Source organism: Cajanus cajan, chromosome 5 (genome assembly GCF_000230855.2).
Source record: "Cajanus cajan strain Asha chromosome 5, NIPB_CcT2T_4, whole genome shotgun sequence".
NCBI lineage: Eukaryota > Viridiplantae > Streptophyta > Magnoliopsida > Fabales > Fabaceae > Cajanus > Cajanus cajan.
In genome coordinates this window covers 69,418,798-69,431,990 of record NC_138521.1, presented here as the reverse complement: position 1 = coordinate 69,431,990, position 13,193 = coordinate 69,418,798, and the positions used below count along the sequence as shown (strand labels likewise).

Sequence of the window (13,193 nt, the reverse complement as noted above, 5' to 3'; positions counted from 1 at the left end):
GATGCATATATTAACAGAGAAATGTTTTTATTTTTTGCAAACATTTTATAAATAAAAAAACGAAAGTATGGGCGCAAGAAAGCTGTGCCTAACCTTTTCTTAAAAATTTTGTAAGTTCTTTTATACTTCCTCACGATTTATATATAAGGAAAAAATGTTTAAATTTTTTAACTAAAAAATAAGTAAATTCTAATTAAATTAATTTTTTTAAATATTTTTAATTTAAAGATACTTATATGATACTTTTTTATTCTTTTTAATTTGTCAAATTTTTAGAAAATTTTTGTTCTTTATTTATTTATTATTTTCAAATTTTAAGATATTAATTATTATGTTATTAAATATATCCTTATATCTCACCTAAATTTTAATTAATTTACTAATGATAACTAATATGCATTTGTTATGAAGTTGAAATGAAAGAGAGTATAATAAAAAACATCAAAATATTGTTATATAGAAAATAGAAAATTGTATTATGTTTCTTAATTTGTGTAAAACAACCTTAAACAACTATTATAAATGAACAAAAATAGTAAAAAAAATAAGTGTATTATTTATTATGAATGTGGTTAAAAATATTTTAATAAATATAGTGTATATTCTATGCAACTATCTATCCTCACTCTTAGGGGGTTTTGGTAAGGAAAAAAAATCCAGAACTTATATTTTTGAGAATTATAAATTTTGTGCCACAATCCTAATGTCAAGAGAATGAGAACTCCTGGCTTTAAATCATGCCCGATTTAATATTAGTTTTTGCACTTATGTAGAAATTGATTTTCGTCCATTCCATCTAAAATCCAATCCAAGACTAACATGCAACACAACATCCAACATATATGTGTCCCAAACAACTCAAAATCAACTTAATAAAACACATGCAACCATCACTAACTACAAATCATCCAGTTCTCTTCAAACACTTTTAAGAACCAAACGTGTCTGCAATCCACTACTCATCTTAATTTGATCAAAACAATCAGACATAAATGAATTAAAACAACAAATCACCAACTACAACACAACAATCAACAAATCACTAGTTTTTCTTATCTTTAGTCGATCCGGACCGAGAAGAAGAGAATAAAAGGAAAAAATTGTACAACTCTGACTTGGTGTTCTTGACTCCGTAAGTTATGAATCACCACACAATTCCACTTCAATCAGTTGTTGGAAGAGTAGGAGATGAATCAAGGAATGAGGATTTGAAAGGGACTTTCTTAAATTATAAAGACCTTCTCTTTAACTTCTCTCTAATTTCCTTAAAACATGAAATTATGAGATTTGTGTCTTAAGAAATTTTTTATATATTCTTATTCCAATTAACTAAACAAACAAACTAAAGCTGATTCAGGGACATCTTAACCCTCAAGGGCCCCTTAGTCACAAGAGTTCTAAAGCAATAGTATTAACAACAATAAGTAATTAATCATATATCGATCACATGTAATTAAATTAAACATCACAAAACCTATAATGGTACATTATAGATTATTATTACTATTATTATTATTATTATTATTATTATTATTATTATTATTATTATTATATGTTTTACTTGTACAATGAAATATAGAAAATATCATATATTATAAATTATATATAAACAAATATATACATGTATTACAAAGATACATTTTGTTATTTAAATATATAAAAATTATATAAACATAAACAAATATTTTTTTAATATCAAATGTATGCGTTCGTCTGTGTTTTAATTATGACACAATTTTTGTGCTTTTAATATATATATATATATATATATATATATATATATATATATATATATATATATATATATATATATATATATATATATATATATATATATATATATATATATATGAAGAAAAAAATCTACAAAGATCGAATATCATATACGAATTAAAATTCATATTAAAATATTTTGGTATTTTTTTAATATTGATTATAAATTAATATACTTTTAGTATTATATTTACAACTTCAAATATATACCGGGCATAATATTACCATCTATATATATTTATCATTAAGTTAAATAACTATTTTCTCTTATTTAATAATGCAAATAAGAATTACATAGACATTAGTCATTGAGATATAAAATATATTTATAATATAATTTAAATTTAAATTAAGGACATCATAAAAATATATATGTAATAAATTTATCTTAACTTTACTACATATTTATAATTTTATTTTGTTTACAAAAGAAAAAGGAAAAAGATACCATGAAAAAATACAATAGACAAGCCTAGGTCTCTCTAAAAATCCTAGTCCCCGAGGATCTGCTACTAGATTATCTCTAAAATAATTAGGAGTTTCATACAATACTTCTAACTAGGGGTTAAAAAAGAGTCAATCTTAACTAGTAGGTCTGCACACTAATTTCCTTATCGGAACTGATGAACAACGACGTACTCTCAATTCTTTGCCTACAATTGTTTAATAAGGATAACCTCATTTGCAAATCTATGATAAAGTGCTACCTCATCCATCACCATATGTTAATCACCCACAACTAATTAGAATAGTAAATAATCGTTTGATACTTCCACGCGTCAACACAACTTAAACCTTCCAATAAAGCCATAACCCTCACATACAAGATATCCTCTCAAATTACCCTCTCATGAAAGTTAAAAAAAAAATGCTTTTCTTACCAATTTCGACCAAATCCCCATATTCAACCCTCCTAAGATTATATATATATAATCTCTCATGTACATATTTTTTAATTATATTTTATCTTCATAATTATTTTTAAATTACTCATTTTCTTATGATAAATTATTCATTATTTTGTAATTTATCGAGAACAATAAAGAGTAATTTATGAAGGAAGTGAGTTTGGATTGAAAGAATACATTTAGTTTCAGCGGTTTTACTTTTTAAAAAGTACACAAAAGAAAATTATTTTGCGCTAGTATATATATATATATATATATATATATATATATATATATATGTTAGAAATACTTGTCTAAAATTTAAGAAAACAATAACATTATCTGTAGTTAATGTTGCGAAAAAGAAAAACATTTTTCTACAAAGTAGCGTTGCATTGATATGTACGTGCTGCACAGATGCTAGGTGGGCTAAAAAAACAATAATGATGACGAAATTCGTGTGAACTTTTTTTTTTTTTTTTTATAATAAAAATGTAAGAAACAGTAATACTAGAGCTTGTTACTACCAAAAAGATATTTCCGATCCAAACAACTCATTTAAGTTGTTTCATGCATTAAAAAATAAAAAAAGTGATCTATAGTATGCCGTATTAAGCAACTCAAACACAAATTTATACAAATGATAAGAAACTTTAAAAAATTTAACTTTTAGAATATTTTTTCTAATAATTTATGAACCAAAATTAAATTTTTTATTAAAAATGATAATTGCACTATGATGAAAGAAAATAAATTACTAGAAAAAATACACAATAAGTAGATATTAAAAAATAAAATAAAAAAATAGTAAATACATAAATATTATACGGAATTAATTTTCATTATTATTATTTTTGAAACGTTCTCAAATATATTCAATAAGATCAGCTTGAAATCGGGTAAGGAACGATTGCTTGAAGAAACAACTCTCTCTCTTCTCCAAGAGACTCATGTTACCACGTCAGAATCCTCCGATAACAAGAAACCGGAAGTTGAGTTGTTTCGTAGTACAAACAACTTATATCGGAGTTCCTCTAGTAACTACTCGGGGTCAGATTCACCGCGCATCTTATTCCAATCACTGCCTCCTTCTCTAAAGTCCGAACCAACCAACCAGCCCACTCCACTGCCAGTGCGGTTCCCCAAAAGAAGTAGAGCGAAAGAGAGAGAGGGAGAATATGAATGGGGGATTTCATTTAACCAATAAAACTGGTCATAATCGTGACTCGTGAGCTAACTACCCTCTGCCACGTGACCACTCTCATTTTCTTTCTCATTCCTTCGGTGTATAAAAAAACTTGCGCAACTCCACTCTAGCATAGCACATTAGCACCCATCCGAAATTCCAGTATTCTCACTCCATTCCACTCAATCTCAGATCTCCGCTGCGGGTTCCAATCCTCTCTCCTCTGTGAGTTCACGTTTTACTCGCTGCTCTCTATTGCGCCTCAATCTCATTTATCTCTTCGTTTTTGCTTTGCCGAATTTGAAAACTGAGAACCTGCACATTCACCAATCAGCATATCATCTCTATTAATGTTTAATTGGCATTGGAATTTCGTTCGATAGATCTATCTTGCGAGTTACGATAATCTCGTTCGATGAGCGTTAGCTTTTAGTTCTCTGAACTTAATGCGTAACGTCACGTCTGTCTTGTTGTGGTAGCTGTTAGGTTTGGTTTGGTTTTCAATCTCATTTACTCACTCCATTGACAAATTTGCTTACCGTGTTTCCTTTGTCCATAGTGCGGAATTTATTGATGTACTGTATTTGCATTTCGTTTTCCGTGGTTATTAGAGTGAGGGACGTGTGATGTCCTTTTTCGCTGAATGATTCGCTTAATTGCTTTTCTTGCTTTTCAAGTTTCAGAGGTTTCGCATTGTGGTTTGTTCTTTTCCTTTTTCGTGCGTGTGATGACTTCGTGATATGACACGTGGGTTTTTGCCATTCCTCTCGATGTGAATATGGTTGATCTGCTTATGTTTTTTCTTCACCGATTCATGTATATCTATGATTGTTTCTTAGCCTTAAGAGGCTTGTGGTTATTTATAATTTAAGTATCTTAAAGAATTTATCTTCCTCTTGCTGCCTAAAAATTAAAATTGTTGATTAATGTTGAATCCGGGGGACAGATTTCGATTTCTATAGGTGATTTTAGCTGATTAAGAGATATTTATTTATTTTATATGTGACTTTTGGTATGGTACAAAATATTCCTTTATGCTGTATCTCACTGCAATAAGAAAATGATGCACTAGCATGTTATCAGATCTATCAGTTTCTTGGCCATGGCCGCCGGACAACTCTTCTCCCGTACTACACAAGCTTTGTTTTACAACTACAAGCAACTTCCCATCCAGCGGATGCTTGACTTTGACTTTCTTTGTGGTATGTATCATCAACTTTATCATCTTAAATTCTCATTATTCTTCCATACAGACAGTAGCAAATTATAGATTTACATTAATGTGGAGTTAATATTATTAATGGAAGAGCCATTTTTTATTTGCAGGTAGAGAAACACCATCAGTAGCTGGAATAATTAATCCTGGTTCCGAGGGATTTCAAAAGCTCTTTTTTGGTCAGGAGGAAATTGCCATCCCGGTTCATGCTGAGTATGTGTGGTTGATTCATGGTTCACAAATTGTCCTTTCTCTGCTTTAAATTTGGACTTGGTGACCGAAACATAGTCAAGAGTTTTTTTTCCTTTCTTCCTTTGTTTTTGTGGTCTCCTTATTGTTTGCGCATGCTGCTGAAATATAAAGTAACCTGTAATGAAAGAAAATTATTTTGTCTAAGTTTAATGTGTTCTTACTTCTTTGCTATATGTTCACTTCTTTTTCAGTATTGAAGCAGCTTGTGCGGCACACCCCACTGCTGATGTGTTCATCAATTTTGCATCATTTAGAAGGTTGGTGATGTTATAATTATTATTGTTCTTTTTGAGTCGAGGCCTTCAGTGGTTTCTTATTGCATGGTATAATAAGGATAGTTTGGTATACTTACAGTGCAGCTGCATCATCCATGGCTGCTTTGAAGCAGCCAACAATTAGAGTTGTTGCAATTATTGCTGAAGGTGTACCTGAGTCAGACACCAAGCAACTGATTGCGTATGCTCGGGCAAACAATAAGGTGAGAGAAGAAATGGAAATTCAAATTAAATAAATCAACTTCAAAGCGAAAGATAATAGGACGGAAAATGGAAATACTTATTATAGTGCTGATGATGTGCTAGGTTGTTATTGGCCCAGCCACTGTTGGAGGAATTCAAGCTGGTGCTTTTAAGATAGGTGATACAGCTGGAACAATTGACAACATAATTCATTGCAAACTCTACAGGCCTGGATCTGTTGGATTTGTTTCTAAATCTGTATGTAGTTATTCATATTCCTGTTTATGTCAATTTCACCTTTCTCATATTAAGGATAGATTTTGGGTGAATTCTCTGAAAGACCACTTTCACAAGTGGTCCATGGGTGCATCATCAATTTTTATCCTTAGATGCATCTAAACTAGTAGACCATAATACACCTTACCACACTGGATCTAAATTTTCGATTTTTTTACTGATATTTTTTTTTTAAATTACCCAAAAAAAAAAAAACACGTGGCAACAGACGCAGCTGTTACTGACATTCGGAACGGGCCGTTCTGAAATCAGAACGGGCCGTTCCAAATGAACAAATAACACATAAATATTGGACCAGAACGGGCCGTTCCAGATGACAAAAAAACACATGACGAATGGAACGGAACGGCCCGTTCCAACATCAGAACGGCCCGTTCCGAATTCAAAAATGACACATCAATAATTAAATCAGAACGGGCCGTTCTGAAAACGGAACGGCCCGTTCTAACTACAAATTTGTCACACGAATTTTTTAAAGCAAAATAATATATTTTTTTCCATTCTACTAAATTACATCTACACCCTAAACCCTAAACCCAAAAAATCTTATACTAAGGTCCATAATACAAGACCAAACAATATAAACTCTTGTACTACCAAATATATAAGAAAAGTGGTCATCCACTAAGGCTCATAATACAAGACCAAACATTATAAACTCCTATACTACCAAATATATGAGAAAGGCGGTCATCCATGTAAAGTCCAAGTAAAGAGAACCTTAGGCCCACCAAACCCATTGGGCTCACTAAGCTCAGAAGTAAAAAAAAGCCCAAAGGCCCACAAAGCCCAAAACTAGGCCCAATAAACTTAAAACCCAAAAAGTCTTATACTAAGGCCCATAATACAAGACCAAACATTATAAACTCCTATACTACCAAATATATGAGAAAGGTGGTCATCCATGTAAAGACCAAGTAAAGAGAACCTTAGGCCCACCAAACTCATTGGGCTCACTAAGCTCAGAAGCAGTCAAAAGCTCAAAGGCCCATGAAGCCCAAAACTAGGCCCAATAAGCTTAAAACCCTAAAAGTCTTATACTAAGGCCCATAATACAAGACCAAACATTATAAACTCCTATACTACCAAATATATGAGAAAGGTGGTCATCCATGTAAAGCCCAAGTAAAGAGAACTTTAGGCCCACCAAACTCATTGGGCTCACTAAGCTCAAAAGTAAACAAAAGCCCAAAGGCCCATAAAGCCCAAAACTAGGCCCAATAAGCTTAAAATCCAAAAAGTCTTATACTAAGACCCATAATACAAGACCAAACAATATAAATTCCTATACTACCAAATATATGAGAAAGGTGGTCATCTATATAAAGCCCAAGTAAAGAGAACCTTAGGCCCACTAAATCCATTAGGCTCTAAGCTCAGAAGTAATCAAAAGTCCAAAGGCCCATGAAGCCCAAAACTAGGCCCAATAAGCTTAAAACCCAAAAAGTCTTATATTAAGGCCCATAATACAAGACCAAAACAAAAGCCCAAAGGTCCATGAAGTACAAAACTAGGTTAGTGAGCCCAATGGGTTTGGTGGGCCAAAGGTTCTCTTTACTTGGGCTTTACATAGATGACCACCTTTCTCATATATTTGGCAGTATAGGAGTTTATATTGTTTGGTCTTGTATTATGGGCCTTAGTATAAGACTTTTTGAGTTTTATGCTTATTGGGCCTAGTTTTGGGCTTCATGGGCCTTTGGACTTTTGATTGCTTTTGAGCTTAGTGAGCCCAATGGGTTTAGTGGGCCTAAGGTTCTCTTTACTTGGGCTTTACATAGATGACCACCTTTCTCATATATTTGGTAGTATAGGAGTTTATATTGTTTGGTCTTGTATTATGGGCCTTAGTATAAGACTTTTTGGATTTTAAGCTTATTGGGCCTAGTTTTGGGCTTCATGGGCCTTTGGACTTTTGATTGCTTTTGAGCTTAATGAGCCCAATGGGTTTGATGGGCCTAAGGTTCTCTTTACTTGGGCTTTACATAGATGACCACCTTTCTCATATATTTGGTAGTATAGGAGTTTATATTGTTTGGTCTTGTATTATGGGCCTTAGTATAAGACTTTTTGGGTTTTAAGCTTATTGGGCCTAGTTTTGGGCTTCATGGGCCTTTGGACTTTTAATTGCTTTTGAGCTTAGTGAGCCCAATGGGTTTGATGGGCCTAAAGTTCTCTTTACTTGGATTTTACATAGATGACCACCTTTCTCATATATTTGGTAGTATAGGAGTTTATATTGCTTGGTCTTGTATTATGGGCCTTAGTATATGACTTTTTGGGTTTTAAGCTTATTGGACCTAGTTTTGGGCTTCATGGGCCTTTGAGCTTTTGACTGCTTCTGAGCTTAGTAAGCCCAATGAGTTTGGTGGGCCTAAGGTTCTCTTTACTTGGTCTTTAGTATAAGAGTTTATATTGTTTGGTCTTGTATTATGGACCTAAGTATAAGACTTTTTGGGTTTTAAGCTTGTTGGGCCTAGCTTTGGGCTTCATGGGCCTTTAGACTTTTGATTGCTTTTGAGCTTAGTGAGCCTAATGGGTTTGATGGGCATAAGGTTCTCTTTACTTGGACTTTACATAGATGACCACCTTTCTCATATATTTGGTAGTATAGGAGTTTATATTGTTTGGTCTTGTATTATGGGCCTTAGTATAAGACTTTTTGGATTTTAAGCTTATTGGGCCTAGTTTTGGGCTTCATGGGCCTTTGGACTTTTGATTGCTTTTGAGCTTAATGAGCCCAATGGGTTTGATGGGCCTAAGGTTCTCTTTACTTGGGTTTTACATAGATGACCACCTTTCTCATATATTTGGTAGTATAGGAGTTTATATTGCTTGGTCTTGTATTATGGGCCTTTGTTTATGACTTTTTGGGTTTTAAGCTTATTGGACCTAGTTTTGGACTTCATGGGCCTTTGAGCTTTTGACTGCTTCTGAGCTTAGTGAGCCCAATGAGTTTGGTGGGCCTAAGGTTCTCTTTACTTGGTCTTTAGTATAGGAGTTTATATTGTTTGGTCTTGTATTATGGACCTAAGTATAAGACTTTTTGGGTTTTAAGCTTGTTGGGCCTAGCTTTGGGCTTCATGGGCCTTTAGACTTTTGATTGCTTTTGAGCTTAGTGAGCCTAATGGGTTTGATGGGTATAAGGTTCTCTTTACTTGGACTTTACATAGATGACCACCTTTCTCATATATTTGGTAGTATAGGAGTTTATATTATTTGGTCTTGTATTATGGGCCTTAGTATAAGACTTTTTGGGTTTTAAGTTTATTAGGCCTAGTTTTGGCCTTTATTCATAAGATGTTTGATATCATTGAGGAAGGGGCTTCATATCTCGCTCAATTGAAAAACTATACTTAAATTTTAAATGTGATTTAGTAGAATGAAAAAAAAAAAAAAACAAATATGTAGCCAGAACGGGCCGTTTCGAATTTAGAACGGCCCGTTCTGGTTTAAGTAATCATGTTATTTTTAAATCTGGAACAGGCCGTTCAGATTTCAGAACGTCCCGTTCTAGTGTAGTTTATCACGTGTTTTTTTTTCTTCTAGAACGGCCCGTTCTAGTGCATTATTCCTGTGTTATTTTTTCATCTAGAACGGGCCGTTCTGGTTTCAGAACGGCCCGTTCTGAAAGTGACAGATGCTGCGTCAGTCATCGTAATACGTGTTTTTTTTAAGGTAATTTAAAAATAAAAAAAATTCAGTAAAATATTCAGAAATTTTATCCAGTGTGTGAAGGTGTACAATATATTTTCTCACTAAATCACAATCTCAACCATTCATTGTTTTTAATATTATATCTATGGTGATTTTAAATGCACCATCCATGGACCACTTGTCCAACTTCTCCATTATAGACATCACCTAGATTTTGGCTAAGAATCAAAGAATCAAAGAGACTCACGTATTAATATTTTGGCAAGCACTCAACTACGTGGATTTCAGAATGGAAGTTATGTATGTATGGTGATGTATCGATTTAATACAGAATTGGAATCCTTCTTAATAGTAAAAATTGGTAGTAAACTTGTGTGATAGGATTCTGTGACATTAGTAGCCGCAATTCCCCCACCATACCCCTATCCTGTTGATAAATAATGGCACTAGCTACTATAGCTAAGATGGTGTGCTTAAAATTTTGCGAGTGAAATTGCTTTTATCCAATGTTAGATTATTAAACAGTGCTTTATAGTCGCAAGAAATTTGAGATTTGAGCTTTTTTTGTTTTGGCATGGTATGATGTATACACCATTGGTTTTGAGAAAAGAAAAAATTATTGAATTGCAGGGTGGGATGTCCAATGAATTATACAATAGTATTGCCCGTGTAACTGATGGAATTTATGAAGGTACTTTGAGTTTTATCCTTCTGTATTTCTGAATCATACGTAGTTTTGAGTTATAATGTTATATCCTGTTTTGCTATAGGCATTGCCATTGGTGGAGATGTTTTCCCAGGTTCCACACTTTCTGACCATGTTTTGCGGTTTAACAACATACCACAGGTAAATTCTCAGTTTCATCATGGGTACTGTGCAATATCTGCATCTCATTAAGAACTGCTAATAATTTGGAGTTTGTCACTTTCTTGTCAATGATCAATTTGTACTCACATTAAACCTCAGGTTAAAATGATGGTGGTACTAGGGGAACTTGGTGGGCGAGATGAGTATTCGCTAGTGGAAGCTCTAAAGCAAGGGAAAGTGACGAAACCAGTTGTTGCCTGGGTTAGCGGAACCTGTGCACGACTCTTCAAATCTGAAGTACAATTTGGTCATGCTGTATGTCACTGGCCCTATTGGACTAATTCTCAGTTAAAGCATTTATCAATAAATTCCTAATATTCATTGGTACTTGTATAAATTAGGGAGCTAAAAGTGGTGGTGAGATGGAGTCTGCTCAAGCAAAGAATCAGGCACTAAGAGAAGCTGGAGCTGTTGTTCCCACTTCATATGAAGCTTTTGAAGCTGCAATACAGGAAACATTTGCCAAATTGGTTAGTTTATCTTGAAAATTTTCATCTTTCTAACTGAGATTTTTACTTTGTCCCATCTCCCAAAGGGTGCAATGTTTAAAAGAAGTCTCTTTAGTTTCCTATTATATGTTTTGATATCGTAGTTGTCTTTTCATTTGTTAGGTTGAAGAAGGGAAGGTCCCGCCTGTTAAAGAGTTTACTCCTCCTCCAATCCCTGAGGACCTTAACGTTGCAATTAGGAGTGGGAAAGTACGTGCTCCAACTCACATTATTTCCACCATCTCTGATGACAGAGGTATGTTGGGATCTATCGATGTTGTAAGTTGCAAGTTGCAACTTGGGATTGAGGTGTCTTAGACACATTTAATAGCTAAATTTAAGTTCTTTTCCATTATTTTCCAAAGGTGAGGAGCCATGCTATGCTGGTGTACCAATGTCTTCCATTATTGAAAATGGTTATGGTGTGGGTGATGTAATCTCTCTTTTGTGGTTCAAACGCAGCCTTCCTCGTTACTGTACTCAATTTATTGAGGTAGACTATTCATACTCCAGTCTGCAGGACAGAGCTCTCCTTGAATCTTTTTCTCCCTTTCCTTCTATGTATGTGTGTTTCTTAAACACGTGAAACTCTCTATGCTCGAGCTTTTTAAATTATGTCGCTGCGCTGTCAGCTTTCGTATAGGTATTGGTTTTTAGAGGAAAATTGATATCATCTTCTAGCTTATATTTTTCTGATACATAACATTGGTGATTGATCAGATATGTATCATGTTATGTGCCGACCATGGTCCTTGTGTCTCCGGTGCTCACAATTCTATAGTAACAGCAAGGGCCGGGAAGGACCTTGTCTCCTGTCTTGTATCAGGTAAATATAGGCCTTTAGTCTTTCTACTGTTGAAGTATGCTTGGTTATGGTTTCTGACTAAGTGACCGTGTCTATGCAACAATATTTCCATTAAATAGTCAGTAATGAGCTTATGAATCAGGTTTGCTTACAATTGGTCCTCGATTTGGGGGTGCCATTGATGATGCTGCTCGCTATTTCAAGGATGCTTTTGACAGGGTATGATTAATATTAATAGGCTTTTCCTGTGAAGCTGGCCACCCAACTCCATTTCTAAAACGTGGCAACTTTTTCTTGTTACAGAGTCTTACACCTTACGAATTTGTTGAAAGTATGAAGAAGAAGGGCATCCGTGTTCCAGGAATTGGGCACAGGTAGTGTAAACTGTGTGTTCATTTACTAATTTATAACTATTTTTTGTTGCTGTTTATTTTAAAATCTAAATATATGAAACTTGGTTTTGTTCTGTAAATTAGAATCAAGAATAGGGATAACAAAGATAAGAGAGTCGAGCTGCTACAAAAGTTTGCACGCACACATTTTCCATCTGTGAAATACATGGAGTATGCTGTTGAAGTTGAAAACTACACCCTCACCAAGGCAAATAACCTAGTTCTAAACGTAGATGGTGCAATAGGTTCACTTTTCTTGGATCTTCTTGCCGGTAGTGGAATGTTCACCAAACAAGAAGTTGATGAAATTGTGGAGATTGGTTATCTGAATGGGCTTTTTGTTCTGGCTCGGTCCATTGGTCTGATTGGGTGAGTTTCATTTTGATTTTATATATTTGTCTTGAATAACTTTTTTGTTTTTTTAGTAAATCACGGATATCATTTTTGGGAGTATACCCACACAAATTACAATCATCCTCTGTCAAAATTCATAACTTCATTGGATTTTGACATCTCTAAAGGGATTAGATGTGTTGGGTAAATCAATTGGACTCGCGATCTCCGCCTCCACAAGCACTTAGAAAAATACACAGTATTCAGGTCATATACTAATTTATTGTTCTTTAATTAATATTTTCAGGCATACCTTTGACCAAAAGAGATTGAAACAACCCCTCTATCGCCACCCATGGGAGGATGTTCTGTACACAAAGTGAGGGGGTTCTGTATGGCTGGAAGAACTTTGCTATGCTTCAAATGAATCAAATCAGCATCTTTTGGGAAATTAGGAATCGTGTTGGAAATTTTTTTTTTAGCTGTTACGATTTTTTTTTAGCTTTCTAGCCATTTCCGTTTGTAAGTTGTATTAAAAAATCATTTAAGAAATAACTTGGTAAAAATTAAAATTAGGCTTA

At 33.8% G+C, this 13,193-nt stretch overlaps 1 protein-coding gene across 5 annotated transcripts; it reads left to right on the top strand.

Annotated features, from left to right (window-relative positions):
- Positions 1-3,725: 3,725 nt before the first annotated feature.
- LOC109808012 (ATP-citrate synthase beta chain protein 2) lies at positions 3,726-13,193 on the top strand. 5 transcript variants are annotated; one of them, XM_020370803.3, is made up of 17 exons: positions 3,726-4,071; positions 4,939-5,048; positions 5,173-5,275; positions 5,506-5,571; positions 5,669-5,792; positions 5,896-6,030; positions 10,357-10,417; positions 10,497-10,573; positions 10,694-10,849; positions 10,936-11,064; positions 11,206-11,338; positions 11,448-11,575; positions 11,803-11,908; positions 12,030-12,106; positions 12,191-12,261; positions 12,364-12,648; positions 12,920-13,193. In XM_020370803.3, the coding sequence occupies exons 2-17, from the start codon at positions 4,949-4,951 to the stop codon at positions 12,993-12,995; spliced, it is 1,827 nt and encodes a 608-aa protein (XP_020226392.1). In that variant the 5' UTR covers positions 3,726-4,071; positions 4,939-4,948; the 3' UTR covers positions 12,996-13,193. The 5 variants fall into 5 exon arrangements, with proteins under 5 accessions (XP_020226392.1, XP_020226389.1, XP_020226391.1 ...); XM_020370800.3 differs by having other exon boundaries at positions 4,930-5,048; XM_020370802.3 differs by lacking the exon at positions 3,726-4,071 and adding an exon at positions 4,469-4,593 and having other exon boundaries at positions 4,930-5,048.